This window comes from Caretta caretta, chromosome 2 (genome assembly GCF_965140235.1).
Source record: "Caretta caretta isolate rCarCar2 chromosome 2, rCarCar1.hap1, whole genome shotgun sequence".
In the NCBI taxonomy this organism is placed as follows: domain Eukaryota; kingdom Metazoa; phylum Chordata; order Testudines; family Cheloniidae; genus Caretta; species Caretta caretta.
This window is the reverse complement of record NC_134207.1, coordinates 237,455,820-237,477,524: the sequence shown is the minus strand read 5'-3', so window position 1 is coordinate 237,477,524 and position 21,705 is coordinate 237,455,820. Positions and strand designations below refer to the sequence as shown.

At 42.1% G+C, this 21,705-nt stretch overlaps 1 protein-coding gene across 2 annotated transcripts in view; it reads right to left on the bottom strand.

Annotated features, from left to right (window-relative positions):
* The window catches only part of LOC125631326 (zinc finger and SCAN domain-containing protein 20), a 92,457-nt gene that overhangs the window by 25,527 nt on the left and 45,225 nt on the right, over positions 1-21,705 (bottom strand). Inside the window, exons 4-7 of one of the 2 annotated variants that reach the window (XM_075125938.1) lie at positions 17,905-18,110; positions 16,239-16,323; positions 16,009-16,092; positions 12,873-12,951 (exon numbers count right to left, since the gene is read on the bottom strand). In XM_075125938.1, coding sequence (XP_074982039.1) covers positions 12,873-12,930 — 58 coding nt within the window. In that variant the 5' untranslated portion in view covers positions 12,931-12,951; positions 16,009-16,092; positions 16,239-16,323; positions 17,905-18,110. The remainder of the gene's footprint in view (positions 1-12,872; positions 12,952-16,008; positions 16,093-16,238; positions 16,324-17,904; positions 18,111-21,705) is intronic. The other variant, XM_075125939.1, reaches the window with a different exon arrangement.

Genomic DNA, 21,705 nt, shown 5'->3' with positions numbered 1-21,705 from the left:
AAAAAGTAGCAATAAATGGTCAGTTTTCAGAATGGAGAGAGGTAAATGGCAGTATGCCCTAGGGATGTGTACTGGGACCAATGCTGTTCAACATATTCATATATGATCTGGAAAAATGAATAAACAGTAAGGTAGAAAATTTTGCAGATGATGCAAAATTACTCAAGATAAGTAACTGCGGCCAATGGGAGCTGCGGGGGGCGGGGTGCCTGTGGCAGGGGCAGCACATGGAGACCCCTGCCCCCCTCCGCCTAGGAGCCGCTGCTAGAAGGATGTGCTGGTTGCTTTTGGGAGCCGCCCGAGGTAAGCCCCTCACCCCCTCCCTTAGCCCCTGCCCCAGCCCAGAGCCCGCACCCTCACCCCCTCCTGCCGCCAAACTCCCTCCCAGAGCTCACACCCCTCACCCACTCCCACATCCCAACCCCTTGTCCCAGCCTGTTTAAAGTGAGTGAGGGTGGGGGAGGGAGAGCAATGGAGGGAGGAGAGATGGAGTGAGCAGGGCGGAGTCTCGGAGAAGGGGGCCGATAAGGGCTGAGTGTGGCGGGGGTTTGGGGGTCCACAAAATTTTTAAAATCAAAATGGGGGTCCTTGGGTTGCTAAAGTTTGAGAACCACTGGTCTAGGGTTCTTCTGCTCTGTTACTTCTCCTATTGCTGCTTGCGATCTTTTCCTTTTGCTGCTGCTGCTTCCCTGTGTTCTCTTGTCTTCTCCTTTCTGTCCTCTTCTTTGGTCTTCTCCACTCTTACTCACGCTCTCAAGCACCACACACTCTAGCTTGTCAAATGACTCCTTGTGTTCAGTTTCTGGCCTTCTCTGATTGGTTGACCTTACAAGCTCCCTGTGTGGGTGGCAACTCGTTCAGCCAATCAGCTCTGTTCTGACATAATAGCTACTCCTCCTCCTGCCTCCTCCCTGCAGGTGTTTCAATTCATACTCTTGAACTTTGTTCGACCTTTGTTTCTGACTTGCTGTTGGTCAGTTTAGTCTGTGTCCTCCATCTTGGGAATTCCTAATAGAAAGTTAGTGCATCCACCATTTTGGATTTTTAACTATAAACTGTCATTAATTATAATTTAGCTAAAGCATCTAGCCTAAAACTAACTACTATCCCTACAAACTAAAGGACTTTGATGCTAACACTACCTTTAAAATGCTAATCGGGAGAGGTGAACTGCTCATGATGTTCCCGCCCCCCCCCCCCCCCCCCGCTCCCTTTCTGACTGTCAGTATCCCTGTCCAGGGTGCTGCAATCTACACAGGCGTCAAACAAGTGAAACCCTCTGATAACAATGCCATTATATAAATCGATGGTACACCCACACCTTGAATACTGCATGCAGGTGTGGCCATCCCGTCTCAAAAAAGATATATTCGGAATGGAAAAAGGTACAGAGAAGGGCAACAAAAATGAGTTGGGGCAGGGAACAGCTTCCATAGGAGAAGAGATTAAAAAGGCTGGGACTGCTGAACCTGGAAAAGAGATGACCCGGGGGGTTGTGACAGCGGTCTATAAGATCATGTATGGTGGGGAGAAAGTGAATAAGGAAGTGTTATTTACCCCTTCAGATAACAGGAGAACCAGGGGTCACACAATGAAATTAATAGGCAGCAGATTTTTTTTTAAAAAAGGAAGTACTTCTTCATGCAATGCACAGGCAATTTGTGGAACACACTGCCAGGGAATATTGTGAAGGCCAAAACTACGGGCTTGGCTACACTTGTGTAAGTAGGGGAATAGTCCCGCTATTGTGGGGAACTTTCCTGGCTTCTGCACTACCCCGGTGAAGTGGGCTAGCAAAAGGATCTGAGTCCTCGCTCCCATTTCCTTTACCGAGTGGCCTCCCTGCCCTTGAGGACTCCCCTTCCACTCTCCTGTCTGGCAGAGTCCTCGTAACCCCAACAAGGCTGGGCCCAGGATTCCTGGGGGGCTCGACCCCCAACCCTGCTGTGGTCACCTAGGACAGGGGCTAGGGTGTCCCCACCCTGGGGTACTCTCTCTGCACTGTGCACTTCTCTGACCCACTGACCATTACATACAAGTTAAAGCAAATGCAAGTTATTTAACCAACAATTAATTTTAAAAAGAATAAGGAAAAATGGGAAAGGTTAAAGGAAACACATCAACCTGCTCTGTGGCAGGGAACATCACAAACAGTGTCTCTGGAATGTCAGGGCCGTTCACAGTCTGTTCTTTTTAAGTCCCAGGCCTTCTTCTCAGGCCCTGGCTGTGCTGCAGGGATGCTGTGGGTTGGACACTCGCTCTGGTGGTGGCCACATGCTCTCAGACTCTAAGTGGTAGGACCCTTCTTCCCAGTGTCGCCCATGCCCTGTCGGGGTTACGAGCCAAGCCTGGCCTGCAGAGCCTCTTGGCTGAGGCATCTCCCTGTGCTGGGCCCACTGCCCAGGGTCCCCCTCGCTCTCCCCAGCTGCTCACCGCACCCAGCTCCGGACTGCTCCAGCCCCAGCTCCACCACTCTGTCTCAGCATGGCTGCTGCTCTGCCTCCAGCTCCCTGGGCTGCTTCTCTGGCCCCTCTGGCTCTGGTTGCTACAGCTTTGCTCCCAGGACAGGTCTGCTCTGCAGGCTGCTTCTGTGACTCTGCTCCCAGAACTGACCTGCTTCGTGGGCTGCTTTTCTGGCCCCTCTGGCTCTGGTTGCTGCAGCTCTGCTCCAAGGGCAAGTCTGCTTTCTCTGGATCTGGCACAGCTCTGCCCTCCGGCTTAGCTTGGGCCCCTGCTTTCTCCTTAGCTCGGCCCCACTCTGTCTGACCCAAGCAATTCCAGCTCACACGGAGGATGGGACCTCCCTGGCCTCCTGACTCCCTGATTGGCCTGCCCGCCCTGTCATTCAGGCTGACCTGGAGCATTGGCCTCTCCCCATTGTTCCTGGGGACTGTCAGTCTCAGGGTCCTGATTCCCCATCGACACTTCCCCCTTTTTAATACTGGGAGCTAGCAACTAAAACACCCCCACTGAATGTTAGTAAGGGGGCAACAGTCCCCTTACATTCACCCTTGCTAAAATTCTGCCACAGCCACAATATTCACACCAATACATCCTGGCCCCATAGTAACAACATATACCCACATCATATCATATCAAAAACCCATTAACAATTATCAAAAGAACATTTAACATATTTAACATATCACATCTACTTCTTCATACTATACATAACAATATTCATTAAAACACTACATAGAACCAATAACATAATCATCTCTAAATCTAACAGGAAGTACACCCTTATTAGCCCTCTGGGACCTTTTTAAAACCGGTGGTTCGTTACTCATATTTTCTATTTCCCTATCCTCGGGTAATACTGGGTCAGTTTGAGGGATCTGGCCATTCCCGTTAGGGTTTGGGTTTACCCCATGGGTTTTAGTCTCCTCGGGAAATGCTGCTCTATGCCTCCTACGAGCCCTGGTAATATATTCATAAATAAGCTGTAAAAGGGAATAAACAGTGAGGTGGTAAAGTTTGCAGACAATACAAAATTACTCAAGATACTTGAGTAAAAAGCTGTCTGAAGAATTACAAAAGGGGTCTCACAAAACTGGGCCACTGGGCAACAAAATGGCAGGTGAAGTTCAATGTTGATTAGTGCAAAGTAATGCACATTAGAAAACTTAATCCCAACTATACATACAAAATGATGGGATCTAAAGTAGCTGTTACCACTCAAGAAAGAGATCTTGGAGTTATCATGAATAGTTCTCTGAAAACATCTGCTCAATGTGCAGCATCAGTAAAAAAAAACCTAATAGAATGTTAAGATCCATTAGGAAAGGGAAAAATATTGACAAGAAATATCATAATGCCACTATATAAATCCATGGTATGCCCACAACTTGAATACTGTGTGCAGTTCTGGTCAACCCATCTCATAAAAAGATATATTAGAACTGGAAAAAGTACAGAGAGAGGCAACAAAAATTATAAGGGGCATGGACCAGCTTCCATATGAGGAGAGATTAAAAAGACTGGGACTATTCATCTTAGAAAAGAGATGACTAAGGAGGAATATGACAGAGATCTATAAAATCTTGAATTGTGTGGAGAAAGTGAATAAGGAAGTGTTGTTACTAATTCACATAACACAAGAACCAGGGATAACCCAATGAAATGAATAGGCAGAAGGTTTAAAAGAAACATAAGGAAGTACTTCTTCACACAATACACAGTTAACTTATGGAACTCATTGCCCAGGGTGTAGTTGAAGGTGAAGATTATAACTGGGTTGAAAAAAGAATTAAAGAAATTCATGGTCCATCAAAGGCTTTTAGTGAAGTTTGTCTCGGTGTTCCTAGTCCTCTGACTGCCAGAAGCTGGGACTGGATGACAGGGGATGGGTTACTCAAATTTGCCCTGTTCTGTTCGTTCCCTCTGAAGCATCTGGCACCAGCCACTGTCAGAAGACAGGATACTGGGCTAGATGAATCATTGGTCTGACCCAGCCTGGCTGTTCTTATGTTGTTCTTGTATCTGTGTTAAGCACTATCTCCAAAAATATTTATCTTTACAACAGTATATTTACCAAATAGCCAGAGGGATTCACTAAAAAAACAACTATATAAAGAATTGAAATAAATAATGGAGGAAAAAAATATTAAGAGAAACTTATTTTTTAAAATGTTATACCACTAACCTAGAGAAATAAGATTATTATTCACATTTATAAATAATAAATAATAATGTAATATATATCTTATAACTATAGATGTACATTAGACATAGATATAACACTGTCAGGTTTCACACTAGAGGTGGTTAGAAAAATTCCAGTGAAACTTTTTTTTAGTCCGAATTCGCTGATTTGTGAAAATCAAAATGATCTGCAGAGACAGTTTGGTACCAATGAAGTTTCAGTGGAACCCGGACAGAGGATTCCTAGAGTGTCCCATAGAGTCAGGCTCCACTGCTCTGTTTTTGTTTTTGTTTTTTAGAAAAAACATGAATGGAAATAGTTCGATTTTTCCAAAACAGAAAATTTCAGAATGTCAGACATTTTGAAATGTCAGCATTTCCTGTGAAATGGAAATTCTGAGTTTCAGCCAACTCATCTTATGATCAAGGGGCCAGATTCTCAGATGATGTAAATTTTGGTAGCTCTTCTCAAGCCAATGCTAATCACTTCATTGGGATCAGGATTGTACCTTAACATCTCATGTAAGAAATCTGATTAATAGTTTAGGAGCATAGAAACAGACTTCCCATCAATAAGTACAGCTCGTGTCGTGCAAATTTTTCCTGGTTTGTTATCATCTGGATCATACCATTCTCTGGTATTGAATCTTTCTGGCGTTATTTCTACAGTACAGTTTCTGCCCTCCACCAGTACTTGCCAGAAATTGTTGATTCCTTCACCTGTTGCATCAATATTTTTTAATGCTAGATTAAATGTTTTTCCCCCTCAACAGTACATACCGACACAGAAACCCGCCTAGATCTACCTTGTAAAAGTAAAATTTTATACTGTCTTTTTTTTAAAAAATTACTGGAGATAACAAAATGTAAATTCCCCCATGACAAGGAATTTAAAGTTCTGCAAACGAACGGTGTCCATTTTTGTTCCTTCAGACTGTTGTGATGTGGCCTGTCACTGTTTGTTCTAATGTTCAGTCTTTGTTCTTTTCAAAGGCAAGTTTCATGTTCATACACTAGGTTACACTTTCTGGTTTGTTTCTAGAAATATAGGTCCTTGGTGTTTCATTGGGGGTAGAGGTCAAGTTTCATCTTCCCAGAAATAGAGCTGCAGTTGCTCAGAGACGATCTGTAAAGGGTTTAGTTGTCTTTTCACTGACTGCACGGTGCTTTCCATCTCTTGAGGGCTAATAAAATGATAGGCTGCACAGGTAGTGACTCCTCTAGTGACACGTCCCATTGTAAGCCTCTATTGTCAGTTCTTTATAACTTTGCCCATGTTGTTTTGTCACTTAGGCTGCTGGTATGCTAAGACCACAACCTATACTGATACTAAACTGGGAGGAGTGGTAGATACGCTGGAGGGGAGGGATAGGATACAGAAGGACCTAGACAAATTGGAGGATTGGGCCAAAAGAAATCTGATGAGGTTCAATAAGGATAAGTGCAGGGTCCTGCACTTAGGACAGAAGAACCCAATGCACAGCTACAGACTAGGGACCGAATGTCTAGGCAGCAGTTCTGCGGAAAAGGACCTAGGGGTGACAGTGGACGAGAAGCTGGATATGAGTCAGCAGTGTGCCCTTGTTGCCAAGAAGGCCAATGGCATTTTGGGATGTATAAGTAGGGGCATAGCGAGCAGATCGAGGGACGTGATCGTTCCCCTCTATTCGACATTGGTGAGGCCTCATCTGGAGTACTGTGTCCAGTTTTGGGCCCCACACTTCAAGAAGGATGTGGATAAATTGGAGAGAGTCCAGCGAAGGGCAACAAAAATGATTAGGGGTCTGGAACATATGAGTTATGAGGAGAGGCTGAGGGAGCTGGGATTGTTTAGCCTGCAGAAGAGAAGAATGAGGGGGGATTTGATAGCTGTTTTCAACTACCTGAAAGGGGGTTCCAAAGAGGATGGCTCTAGACTGTTCTCAATGGTATCAGATGACAGAACGAGGAGTAATGGTCTCAAGTTACAGTGGGGGAGGTTTAGATTGGATATTAGGAAAAACTTTTTCACTAAGAGGGTAGTGAAACACTGGAATGCGTTACCTAGGGAGGTGGTAGAATCTCCTTCCTTAGAGGTTTTTAAGGTCAGGCTTGACAAAGCCCTGGCTGGGATGATTTAACTGGGAATTGGTCCTGCTTTGAGCAGGGGGTTGGACTAGATGACCTTCTGGGGTCCCTTCCAACCCTTATATTCTATGATTCTATGATTCTATGATTCTATCATCCTGATCAATATTGTCTCACTGTTTCCTTTTACTCCCCGTCTGCCTGTCTGTATCCATCTGTTGTTTCTTGTCTTATACTTAGATTGTAACCTCTTTGGGCAGGGACTGCCTTGTTATTCTGTGTTTGTACAGTGCCTAGCACAATGGGATCCTGGTCCATGACTAGGGCTCCTAGGCACTACAATAATACAAATAACAATAATATAATATCTTATAACCATTTCACTGAGAAGCTCTCGATGCTTTGGAGAAAGGACTTCAAATTAGACACCATGGTTACTCTGGAGACAGGTATGTGCCTTTTCCCATCCTCATGAAAATTTGCCCAAACTTGACCAAGTTATAAGCTTCTGAAAAATCTCAGTTTGCACATGCTCAGTAGGAGTTTGTTAGAATTTGGCAACTAAATTCTCTGAAGGTTCCATCTTCACTGAGCATGTTTCACCCCCTTCATGTGCTGATCAGACTGCATATGCCGGCATGACCAAACTTACTGACCCTCCGAGCCGCATATAACACTCTTTAGAAGTTCAAGAGACGGAGCCCTGGCAGGCGCGTCCCGTGGGGTTGAAGCCCTGAGACCTCCCTCTTCTCTGGGCAGTTGCCCCTACCCAACCACCCTGCTGCAAGGCAGAGGTCCTGAGCCCCCACCCCACCCCACCCAGTCTGCTAGGTGGAGAATTTGGGGGGCGGGGGGCTCCACGAGCCACAGTTTGGCCACCCCTGGCATATGCGCTATCCCTGCTGAGGTGCAAGGTGCATCCCTGGGATGCAAGGATGAGCAGAACTTTCCCTGCCATTGCTGCTTCTGGCTGCTGCAGATCTATAAAGAGACTGTCCTTCCTCTGTGCTCAATGTTCCTACTTCTGGTGGCCAGTAAGCAAGAAGAAAGAGAAAACAGTGGGATTTGAATGCAGAGGAATGGGAAGTGGGGAGAGTGGAAGAGATGGAGGGCAGGTAGGGAAGGGAGTTAAGAGCTGGGAGTGGGGGGGACAGAGGCAGGAGAAGTGGGGGTCAGAAGATAAGGAAGAAAGGAACAAAAGGGGATGCAGGAGCCAGGGATGAGAGGATAGAAGTGAGAGGAAAGAAGGAGCAGGAGCTGTGTGGAGGGAGGGGAGTTGACATGCAAGAGCCAGGGGGATAGAAAAAGGGGAGGAGACAGGTGATAGGAACAGAATGGGACAGGGAGAGGGAAGAGGGGCAAAAGGATCCATAACCACTAGAGAACATTCCCCTAAAGAAACTGGATTTGAACCTATTACTCCTGAGTCTCAACATTACTTTGCTGTCTAGCAAATAGTTGTGAAAGCCACTGGCAAAGTGTGTATGTCTCATTCTCCTGTAGTGACAAATCCAACTAGAAGATACCAGCCTTCTAAAGTACTCCATAAACTTAACTGGTGGAGGACTGTGCTGCAGAACTAAAGATCCCTGCCCCGATGATGATCCATGTGGGGGTCAGGATCTTTCTACCCAATGAAATTTGGATTTCTTTCATTTTTTACATTTTTTTAAAAACTTAGGAATTTACTAGGGCTGTCAATTAATCCCCGTTAACTCAAGCAATTAACTCAAAACAAACTAACTTGATTAAAACAATTAATCAAGATTAATTGCCGTTTTAATCACACTGTTAAACAATAATAGAATATGCTTCTATGTGGATGACACTCATTAAAAAAATAACATGCTAATTAAATTTTTGACTGAACTTCTTGAGGAAGAATTGTATGTTTCCTGCTCTGTGGTTTTACCTGCATTCTGCCATATATTTTGTGTTACGGAAGTCTCAGGTGACGACCCAGAACATGTCATTTGATTTAAGAACTCTTTCACTGCAGATCTGACAAAACGCAAAGAAAGTACCAAAGATAGCTATATCACTCAACCCAAGGTTTAAGAATCTGAAGTGCCTTCCTAAATCTGAGAGGGATGAGGTGTGGAGCGTGATTTCAGAAGTCTTAAAAGAGCAACACTCAGATGCGGAAACTACAGAACCCAAACCACCAACAAATAAAATCAATCTTGTGTTTGTGGCATCTGACTCAGATGATGAAAATGAACATGCATCAGTGCGCACTGCTTTGGATGGTTGTGGAGCAGAACCCGTCATCAGCATGGAAGCATGTAGCCTGGAATGGTGGTCAAAGCATGAAGGGGCATACAAATGTTTAGCATATCTGGCACATAAATACCTTGCAACGCTAGCTACTACAGTGCAATGTGAATGCCTGTTCTTACTTTCAGGTGACATTGTAAATAAGAAGCAGGCAGCATCACCTCCCATAAAAGTAGACAAACTTGTTTGTCTGAGCAATTGGCTGAACAAGAAATAGGACGGAGTGAACTTGTAGGCTCTAAAGTTTTACATTGTTTTATTTTTGAGTGCAGTTATGTAAAAAATAATTCTACATTTGTAAGTTACACTTTCATGGTAAAGAGATTGCACTACAGTACTGTTATGAGGTGAATTGAAAAATACTATTTCTTTTGTTTATCTATTTTACAGTGCAAATATTTGTAATAAAAAATAATATAAAGTGAGCACTGTACACTTTGTATTCGGTGGTGTAATTGAAATCAATATATTTCAAAATGTAGAAAATATCCAAAAATATTTTAATAAATGGTATTCTATTATTGTTTAACTGTGTGATTAAAACTGCAATTAATCGTGATTATTTTTTAATCTCATGATTATTTTTTTAATTATTTGAAAGCTCTAGAATTCACATTAAAAAAACACATCTTCATTATAAAAAAATTACGGTTGTAAAGTCAAGCACTCAAAAAGTTAAGAAATGCCAGAACTAATGTTCCCCATGAAATCTTAATTTATCTCCCTTGTGTGTCTGCATTACAATACAGTCTTTAATTACATGATCATATACTATTTTTTCCACAGTACCCCTGCCTTATTCAGTGCACAAGACCATATAAAATACCGGTTTGTCCCCAGCCCAGGAAGGGCACACTGTCACTTTCCAGGCACAGTTTTATCTTCCAGACTGGCAAAACACAGAAACCAGTTCCTCGGCCCATCCCAACCTACAGCTCCCAGGGGATTTGCCCCTTTGCCTCTCTTAGTCCCTCCTGCTTCAGGGCCCATCGCTCTTTTAACTGAGCGCTGCTTTTCTCCGTAGAAGTCTTTTTCCCCAGAAGATTTTCACTGCCTCCTAAGGGACTTAAAAAACTGGGAAAAAACACCTGTTTTAGCACAGAGAAGCTGAACCCGCTTTAATGAAGGGGTTAGCCACCAACCATCCGACAAATTGCTCTCTGGGAATGTATCAAGGTTGTGCAGTGAATGAGGCTGTGAATGCCCCCTGTTTTGTTTGTTGAAGAATTCAGAAGTTGTGTGGTGAATGAGGGAGGTGATTCAAGGAAAAGAAAGAATGGTCTCATGATGGTTAAGGCAGTCTAATGCCTGCTGGAGAATTGCTGGAGAATAACAAAATGTTATTCCTTAACGTTTGTAAAGAACTAAGACACTATGATAGCACCCCATAAAAGCCCAGTAGGAATATAGTAATATTATATTCAAGGTAGGTTTTGAATGGTGTGCAGTAACTAAAGCAGGAGGTAACACATTAAGGATGAGGACAAAAAGAAATATTGAAAAGCATTTATTGAGCATTATTCATCCTGTGCACTGAACGAGGTAAGGTCCTGTGGAAAAAAAAGTATGTGATCATGTAATTACAGACTGTATTGTAATCTATGTGCACAAAAAAGCTGAGTTAAGGATGCACAGGCAACCTTAATTCTGACATTCCCTAACTGTTGCGTGCTTGACATTGCAACTTTAATGTTCTTTAACTTTGTTTGTTTTGATGTAATATATATAAAATATACAGAAAAAGGAATGGTACTGTGCGTGTGTTTGTGTGTGTGTGTAAAAACAGGAAAGGACTTAGAGATACAAAGAATGTATTTAGCACTTGTCTACACAGCAAGTTACTGCAGTGCAAGCCAGGACGTGAATCGACAGTGCACCAGTTTGCCACATGGTAATGTCCCAAGTTGAAACTGCTCGAGTGTAGTGAAAGTTCTTGAGTTTGGCTTAGTGTACTTCTACTTGAAAGCACGGTATGCTAATCCTCACTCTGGAACATCTGTTGTGCCATAGTAGAGTCCATACAGGATGTTACTGTGCAGCAAGCAAGTGTAGTGTAGATTCACACCCTGTCTTGCCGTGCAGTAACTTACTATGTTGACAAGCTCTTAGATTGGGGAAGGCACTATATTTCCTATATGTATGAGGCCCTAATTCTGTTTGGGGCCTCTATGTGCTACCACAATACAAGTAATAATAAATACTCATTTTCAGAATGTTTGTTCAGTTATTAGGGAAAGTGGAGCTCCATTTTTGAGAAGTTGGAAAGTTGGCTGGTCATCGAGGGCCCTATTCAATTCCCATTGAAGTTAATGGGAGTCTCCAGTGGCAGATGAATCAGGCAGCAGAATGATATGTGAATGTGAAAGACAAGATATTGGAGAAAATCTAATGGTGCTGGAGAAGGAGGGAAACCATCTACCTGGAGTTGTCACTTTAAACATGCATTTTATAGGCATGATATAATAAGAAGAGGTCCAAATTCTGCCCTGATTTATACCAATGTGCAACCTCAATCATGGTAAAAATTGGCTCCGAATTATTTTTCTTTTCAAAACCAGATTTTTAAGCCTGATTCTTTGGCATGGATTATGTATGTTTGTTTAAACTGTATCTAATTTTTATGTCTGTGGTTATAATTCAGGTTCACATAATGGGATGGCCAGTGCATGCCATTTGAAGGAAGAATGATGAGTTTGCAAGTCCCATATGGGAAATATAACCTAGAGCTGCTCTAGAAATGGCCTATGGGTAATAATAAAAGCATAATAAACAGAATGTTAAAAAGAAAATCCTGTTTTAGAACGTATGCATGGACATAAATCTGGTATAGTCCATAAAATTCTCAAGTTGCCAGAACAGTTTGTGTATGAGAGAGAAAATAATGGCAAACCCTGATAATATGTAATAAAACAGCCACATTATCTGAAAGCTGACACATACTTCTTGGTTACTGCTGCATGACCTTGTCTAGGAGCCTCAGATTTTCAGAAGTATTTATGTTCCTATAACAGCTACAGAATAACATCATCACATTCTTTTCATTTAGCAGATAAGGGCAAAATGCAGACTCTGGATAAAGCATGGATCTTAATGGGGCTGAACCTGCTTACCCCATGTCTCAATATGGCCTGTAACCTACAAATGACCCCACTTTTTAGTCCAGGTGAACAGTTGTTCGAAGTGAGGGTCCCAGGATATCAGAGAGATAAGGTGTGTGAGATAACATATTTTATTGGACCAACTTCTGATGGTGAAAGAGCCAAGCTTTCAAGCTACACAGAGCTCTGAACTGAACTCTTGACAGTCATGTTAATAAACTCAAGCTGTTCTTAAATAACATTTTGGGTTAGGTTTGCTCTAAATCTCAAAGCAATGAAAAACTGACTCATGTTTATCAGTGTGAAGAAACAAATAGTAGAGATTGGGTCCCACCCTGTTGTGATGGAGGCAGAAGCCAGGAGCACAGAGAGGAACATGTACTCACAGAGGTTAATGCTTTGGGCCTAATCAAAGCCAATAAAGTCAATGGGAGAATTCCTGGTAACTTCAATGGGCTTTGGATCAAGTCCTTTATTTGTCAGAAGCAGGAAGTGACACAGTCAGTCACACTATTTCCTGGAGCAGTGAGATTTACACAATTAACTTATAAATGCCTTCTCTGAACTTAAAACATCAGAAAGTGTTCCAAATCTAAACCCAGATCCTCATTTTGTAGTTTGAACCTACTAATGATGCCATCCCTTCCATATGATATTACTACATATTACACAGTAGCGCAAACTTACTGTAGATATCTTATCACATAGTAAAACAAAGAGGGGATTGAATGATAGCACTCTTCGATACTCTATCAGTATTGTGATTTGTATTTATTCAAAACTTACCTCCGGGAAAATTGCATCCTATTCCCACTATGGCAATTTCATCTCCAGTTGCCGTCATTTTTTCAAATCTATTCTTGCACTGCAAAATACACTTTAGATATCACATATTTCAAATGAAAGTATATTTCTCTCATTAAATAAATATTCTTGCAGAAGTTGAACTTGCCATAATCATACACATCCAGACAAAGCTTGATTAATCTCAAACATTCTGTGTGGATTGTGTGGGATTCATACTCCCAAATGGTGACCAGACTGCTACTATCCCCATCTGTTTGATAGTAGACTTTTTCACAACTGCATCACACTGTTGACACATATTCAATGTGTGATCCACTATAGCCCCCAGATCCTTTTCAGCGGTACTACTAGCTAATTATTCTCCATTGTGTAGTTTCACATTTTATTTCTTCTTCTGAAGTGTAGTACTTTTGCCTTTATTGAATTTCATCTTGATGTCAGACCAATTCTTCAATTTGTCAAGGTGATTTTGAATTCTAATCCTATCCCCCAAAGTGTTAGCAACCCAATCATGTTGTGACAAATTATGAAGAGGTCATGCGATGGGGTTTCACCCCATTACAGGCTAGAAAGTTGTTCATAGCCTATTAGTTACATTTATTGCACCTGTGCCATAATTAATTCATAGATTCCAATACCAGAAGGTGTGATCATCTAGTCTGACCTCCTGTATACCACAGGCCACAGAACTTCCCTGAAATAATTCCTAAAGCATATCTTTTAGAAAAATATCCAATCTTGTTCTTAAAATTACTGGTGATGGAGAATCCATCATGACCCTTAATAAATTGTTCCAATGGTTAATTAGCCTCACTGTTAAAAATGTATGCCTTATTTCCGGTATGAATTTGTCTAGCTTCAACTTCCAACAATTGGATCGTGTTTCTCTGCTAGATTGAAAAGCCCATTATCAAATATTTATTCCCCACATAGGTGCTTATAAACTGTGATCATGTCATTCAGTAATCTTTACTTTATTAACCTCAATAGATTGAGCTCCTTAAGTCTATCACTATCAGGAATGTTTTCTAATTGTTTAATCATTCTCATGGCTCTCCTCTGAATCCTCTCCAATTAATCCACATCCTTCTTGAATTGCGGACACCACAACTGGACACAGAATACCAGTAGCAGTCACACCGGCGCCAAATACAGAAAAGCAATCTCTCCACTCTTACTTAAGATTCTCCTATTTATGCATCCAAGGATCGCACTAGGCCCTTTGGCCACAGTGTAGTACTGGGAGCTCATGTTCAGATAATTATCTACCACTACACCCAAATCCTTTTCAGACTCACTGCTTCCCAGGATAAAGACCCCCCATCGTGTAAGTATGGCCTACATTCTTTGTTCCTAGATGTATATATCACATTTAGCTGTATTAAAACCCATATTGGTTTCTTATGACCAGTTTACCAAGCAACCCACGCACTCTGCATCAGTGATCTGTTAGTTACTTTGACTACCATTAATTATACTACCCTCCATTAATTCTTTATTGATCAAGTCCCATATTATCTGCTCCATTAACTTGCTTGAGATTAATGTTAATTAGTTGCTCTAGGCCAAAGGGGCAGGAAGAGGCATCAGGTGATAACTTAATGGACACCTGGGCCTAGCAAAGGGAGACAGTTCATTCTGTGAAGGGGCCTGAGCCAAAGTCTGCAGGTAAACAGACACCTGAGGAAGGCAGTCTGAGGGGTGAGTGCTCAATACTGGAGCTTGGTGGAAAACTTCAGACTAGCTGACATAGGAGATTGAAGACAGAACCCAAAGGAAAGGCTGCTCTGTTGGATATTAGTTTGAGCTTTCGTTGTGCCAAAAGGGATCTGAACTACACAATTCTCAGGTGGAGGGCTGAGTTGCGCACAGCGGCTGATGGTCTACAGGGTGCATTGGAGATGAAGACCCCAGAAACATTGCACCCTGATGTGCTGGGGAGCTCTGGGAGTGAGTGTGCACCATAACAGGTGGTGCCTCCATTCATATTGGAGGCAATAAAGGGCCACTACTGCTGCAAAAGTGGGAAATGTTGGCTAAAAGGGGGCATGCCGAGGGAAACAGCAGAGTGAGAATTCAACATTTCCCTTCAGAGGTGCCCACTGGTACACGCCCCATAATGTACTGGAAAATACTGAAGTTGTCTTTGTCCCAGTTCAGTGGCAGCACTACCAGAGTGTAGAGGAGGAAGCATTAACTACCTTCTGCTGGTATGACTGTCCTTGGATGCAGTCAATTGGGCTGATGCGGAAAAGAATACTTTACATCCCCCTTTGACGGTTTTGTTGGATTTCGTCCGATCTGCAGAAAACTAACGCTCTTTAGTCTTTGTGCTTGTGGCCAGATTTTAAATGAGAGCTGCTGGGAGCAGCTTTTGAAAAGCTGTCCAGAAAGATAAATTTGTTTTAACTGTTAGTATTGCATTTCTAGTAAAAAAAAAAATTAGTAAAGAAGACATTCAAACTCTGGGGGTCAGATTCTGATCTCAGTTACACCAGTGTAGATCCAGAGAAACTTCACTGTCTGCAGTGCAATTATTTCAAATTGACATTGGTGTAACTGAGATCAGACTGAGGTTTTAGATCCCTGTAGGTTGTTTATAGTTACAGTTTCCAGTGTTTCTTTTTTTCTAAATTTTAAAGTTAGTACACTCACGCATGCTGAGTAATCTCACAAATGCTGTGGTGTAAGGTGCTACCCAAACTTGAGGAAGGGGGTCAGAATGTGGCCCTCCAGAAGTAAAAATCTGTTTTTATATGTGTCTAAAAAAATTCTTTTCTTTGTATTCTTTCTAAAATTGCTCCCTTATGAAGCCTGAAGATTCTCTCCCAGGAAGCAGAGACCCGACAATCACAGAAATGATAAATATTTTGTTGATTTTGGATTATAAAATATTCTATAAAAATCTGGCCTTCACTTTTTTGATCCAGTTGAGTTATTTCATTTTTAAGCTAAATCTGGAAAGCCTGGTATAGACACTAACAGAAGGCTACTTATTACTGAACCTATGTAGCATATAAACAATTGCAATGGAAAAATAATAGTCACAATCAAACATAACATATTTCAAATTATATAGCATTCTTGTCTATTAAAGGAGATATGTTGTTCTTACCTTGTTTCATTTCTCCTGAATGGTGTTAAATGATGATTTTGTTGAAAGCCTTTATATAGTCTTCTGAGAAAGTTTCAAATTCAACTAACCTCAATAAAATGCGGTAAAGAAATGTTAACATGCCTAAAAGTCAGGATTGGTTACAAAAGAAACTAATAAAAGAGCAAAACACAAGCTAATCCCTAATTTAACAACCTAAGTGAATTTAAAAGCAAAAGGTTTTGTCTCACCATGTGCTGGAGTTAATTTCACAGGCTGGATCACCTTTCAGCATGGGACCCCTCTTGCCCTTAGTTCAGTGTCCTTTAGGTATTCCTTGATGTCATGAGCACAAAGATGGGAGAAGGAGTGAAATCAAGTGTTTTCCTCCCCTCTTTATAATGCAATTTCTTGTGCTAGAAACATCACTGCTAAGTCATGGTGACATGCAGTCCATTGTGGACCTGAGGTTTGAACTGTCCCTGTGATGAAATGTAAATTTCTTGTTTACACCTTCCTGTTGTTGGAGAATGGCTTCTTAAGCAGGTGATAGCTCTTTTACACCTGGCTAGGTTGCCTGTGACTTTGTCTCTGAAAAACTGGTTTGGGCCTGCTTTTCTTAACCTTGGAGCATGTTATAACAATGTTATACAGTAGAATCTTGTAATTTTACATACAATGTTGATACACGTATTTTACCAGGACAATAATGCTCAGCAGATTATGAAATTTTGAATGATACCTCACAAGGCATACTTTGTACAAAATTTATCATAGTCTTGTAAAAGTGGTGAACATAATAATATAGACCAGGGGTTCCCAAACTTGGTTCGTGGCTTGTTCAGGGTAAGCCCCTGGCGGGCTGCGGGACACTTTGTTTACCTGAGCATCTGCAGATATGGCCGCGCGCACCTCCCAGTGGCCGCGGTTCACCGTTCCCGGCCAACGGGAGATGCGGTGTGGAAGTATAACATTGCATAAGTATAACGTTGTATAAGGGGACATGCTGGATACATTGTATATGAGAGGGCATGCCAAAACATGTTACAAAGTATCTGAGGGAGCACATGTAGGGACAGTTAGCTTTTGAATGGAGAAGCAATTAAGATAGAGCCAGCATGTCTAAGAAGCAGGCATCAGAATGGAAGGTGTGAAGGGCAATTAGTTAAGTTAACTGGAAGCTGTTAAAGGAGATTGTTAAGGGTGGCAGGTAATTGAAGATACGTGACTGGTCTCAGGGATCTCGAAGGGTGGTGACTAAAATCTTTTTCTTTTTTTGTCTGTAACTTCTCTGTAACTTGTTCTCCAGCAAGCTGTATAAATTAAGAGACACAAGCCCCATTCGGGGGGCTCACTTCTAAATGTATTAGCAGAGCAGCTTTGCTAATAAAACAGAGTGGTCTGATACATTGTGAGTCTGAGTCAAACTTTGACAGCGGGAAGGGGCACGGGCCAGGCCACCACTTCCCCTGGTATAGACCATCAGAGATCCCTTTGTAACTTTCCACAGTCTACTTTGGATTCAACTATCTTGAGTAATTTTGTATCATCTGCAAACTTTGCCACCTCACTGTTAACCTCCTGTGATGCTGTCTAACAGGTTACTATCACTCTGATGCTGGTAGACCAGCTCAGATTAGAGCAATAGGGCAATTCACTTGTGTGTGAATACCAAAGAAATGTTAAAAGGTCATAGTGTGTTCAAGCCAATTCACTTGTTAGTATGGATCAAAAGGAAGTACTAACGTTATTGTATCTACTTGTCTGTTTCCTGTGCTTGCTATCCTTGTTCTTAATTAACCCTAGAACAATAATGGCATTAGTATTTAGATGTGAATTTACTTGATGTGTAAAACTGCATGAAAACTAGTGAAGAATTTTTTCTGGCTATCACACTGTAATTAATATTATGTTTACCTCTTGGAAATTGGAGCCTTGGAAATGTAAATGAAGGAACATGTTGACTTCAAAGTGTGGGTCATTGTGTGTTCATCAATGGGGGATCTACAGATCCATGCTGTACTGAGAACATTCTGCATCTCTGATCCATTTGGAGGCTGTCAGCAGGTATTCCAGATGTAAGACAGAGGTCCCTAAAGCCATTTGGGGCAACTCAGAGAGACCTATGGGAAATTAGGAGATACCACATCACTGCCATCATTTGGATTTACAAACTCTGACTCACCTGTTATGTATTTTATCGACTTTAACCTCTCAATAACTCTCATTTCTTTTTCTTAGCTAATATATCTTTAGTTAGATTATTAGAGGATTGGCTGCCAGCGTTGTTTATGGTGTGAGATCCAGAGCATCCATTGACCTGGGATAAGTGACTGGCCCTTTGGGGCTGGGAGTAACCTAATGTGTGGTGATTTTTGGTTTTAATAACCTTTCATCACAGAAGTTCAGCTTGTCTGATGGCAAGACGTGCTGGAGAGCCTAAGGTGACTGTGAGTGGCTCCATGGTGAGACTAATACAGTAGTCCAGGAGTTCACATTTGTTACTGCCTTGGTGAAATCTAATTATGGAATATACCACCAGTTTGGGGTGTCTGCCCTGTTTTCTGGCAGTCTGACCTAAGATTGGCAATCTCAGTTATAAGCCACATAGCAGTGACAATTGACATAGTCGGCAGGATTCACATGCCACAGATCAACTGGGCTTTAAGACCAGAATCCAATGCTTTTTAAAGTTTAAATTTGGTATTGAGAGTTTTGAGGGTTAAAGATTAGTCACAATGAGTCAATCACAGTCATATGAGGGTCTTTACAAAAATAACTTTAAAATTATTTAAAGAAAGGGGGATACCTATTAAGAAGGCTACCCCAGAACAGGAACCGAGAACTTTGCTCATGGACTTTGACCAAAAAGCAGGGTCTCAGTCTCCGCTCCCCCCTCCCAGATGCAGAAATGATCCAAATGCAGATCCTGACAGCCAAGAAACATCATGAGCATGAAATAAAAATTATGGAACTCCAAATGTAGGAGAAGAAAGCAATTGATGAGATGGAGAAGGAAACCCACCAAAGACACATGCAGCAGTGGGCAGCTGAGAAAAAAGGTCACCAGAGTTAAGTGGAAGCTTACACGCTGCAGCTGCAAGTCCTGAAGCAGCAAAAGAAACAGCCACCTCAGCCTGTGGGTACATCCCCTCTCAACAGCAGAGAATGGAAGCCTGCCCAATGTATCATGAGTCTAACGGCACTGAGGAAGTCCTATCCACCTTTGAGAGACTGTGTGATATCCACAAGATTCCAGAGGATAAATGGATACCAATCCTTTTAACCAGATTGACTGGAAAAGCCAGACAGATATTTAATGAAATGAAGGTGGATGATGCTATGATATATAAGAACTTTAAAGAAACTCTATTGAAGAGGTTTAAGATCACCCCTGAGTCTTATCGAATGACATTTAGAAATCTTGAAATATCTGACAATATCACTTATGTGGAATATGTGCATAAACTGTGTTATGTGAAAAAAATGGTTAATTGGGATGGGCATTGATAATAGTTTTAACAAGCTATTAGATTTGGTAATATAAGAGCAGTTATTGTGGGCAGTCACCGACAAGGAAAAAGCAGCTATCTGTGTCAAAAAAAATCTTCCACGGTTTTAAAGGCAGCAGAAATAGCTGATGAATATGTTGAATCCAGGGCTCAGGAAGGGCACAAGCCCCAGGGGAAGGGTAATTCCTCTGCTAAAAGGGATAAAGGGTTTAAGAATAAGTCTAACCTCACTTTTGTTAACAAACCTTGAGGGAGCCCAGATTTTAAAACCTCCTACCTCAAGGAAAACCAGTAGTCTGCCATCACTGTGGGTCTCCTGGCCATATAAAACCGAATTGCTCAAAACCACCCCACCAATTACATCCACAATCCCCACCATGCGTGCCAGTGCTGCCAGCATGAGCGTTATACTGGCCATTAGTCCCAAAGGAAATTGTGGAGGAAAAAAATGGCATCATAAATTATATTAGAATTGAGTCTTGGGATGGTCGTGAGGAATTCATTAAGAGTGCAAAAGTAAATGGCATTGAGTGTACAGGTTGGAGAGAGATGGCATCTCATGTTACTTTGGTTAAGGAAAGTTTTGTAAGAGATGAAGATAGATTGCCCGGCAGAAGTATAAATATTTTGGTTTTAACTACATTTTCAGTGACTGGCTAAAATCCACCTTGAGTGGGAAGATTTTAAAGGTGAAAGTGGTTAGCATTAGGAATTTGCTACCCGCTGATATTTTAATAGGTAATAGCATTGCCGTTATGTCTAAACAGGTTAATGTGACAAGTTTTATAACCAGATCCCAGGGAAAGTATAAATCTGATTCCTCTACTTTGCCTGTTGTCAGTGAGGAGGCCTGTGAAGGGAGGGGAATCCACTCAAGCTATTGTCTGTTGAGAATGGCAGCTTGCTGGCTGAGAAAGGAGTTGAAGATTCTATTGTACCAGAATCTCCTCTGGATTTAAGTGAAATACAAAAAGAAATTAAATCTGCCCTTAAAGAGGTGAACATAGTAGTACAGACCATCACAGATCTCTTTGTAACTCTTTGCAGTCTGCTTTGCAGTCAACTATCTTGAGTTATTTTGTATCATTTGAAAACTTGGTACCTCACTGTTTAACTACTTTTCCAGATCATTTCTGAGTATGTTGAACAGCACTGGTCCCAGTACACTGCTACTGACCTCTTGCCATTCTGAAAACTGACCATTTATTTCTACATTTTGTTTCCTGTCTTTTGACCAGTTACCAGAGGTGAAAATGGGCTGTTATGGGCCGGTAGAGCGTACCGCTAAGAAGTGGCCACCAGTACTGGCCTGTACACAGCCGATGTTAAAGCGCTGCTGCAGAAACACTTTAACGTCGCTGCCCCTGTTGTTCCACCCTGTCGCTGCCCCTTTTGTCCTCCCCTTTTGTCCCCCCTGACAGTAGGGTTCTTAAAGTGCTGCCGTGGCAACGCCTTAATGTTACTGCCCCTTTCCCACCCCCTGTCAGCGGCCAGAGTCCCGGGCCCTTTAAATCACTGCCAGAGCCTCAAGCAGTGCAGATCAGGCAGCGTGGAAGGGCTGGCTGGGGGAAGCTGACCCGCAGCCCCGCCCCTTCTGACCAAGGCCCCGCCCCTTCCAGGGGCCCAGAGTTGGGCCTCCGTACCGGTAAGACTTTTAAGTTACTTTACCCCTGCCAGTTACTGATCCATGAGAGGACCTTCCCCCCTATCCCATGACCCAGCTTTCTGAAAGTCCAAGTATGCTATATCCACTTGATCACTCTTGTCCACATGTTTGTTGACCCCCTCAAAAAATTTTAATAGACAAGAGAGGTATGATTTCTCTTTACAAAAGCTATGTTGACTATTCCTCAACATATTTTGTTCATCTATGTATCTGATAATTCTGTTCTTTACTATAGTTTCACCCAATTTGCCTGGCACTGAAGTTGTGCTTACTGGCCTGTAATTGCCAGGATTGCCTCTGAAGCTTTTTAAAAAAATCAGTGTTATATTTTCTATCCTCCAGTCATCTGGTACAGAGGCTGATTTAGTGGTAGGTTACATACCACAGTTAAAAAAAAAAAGGAGTACTTGTGGCACCTTAGAGACTAACAAATTTATTTGAGCATAAGCTTTCGTGAGCTACAGCTCACTTCATCGGATGCAGTAACATTAACGCGTTGCCACTACATGCATCCGATGAAGTGAGCTGTAGCTCATGAAA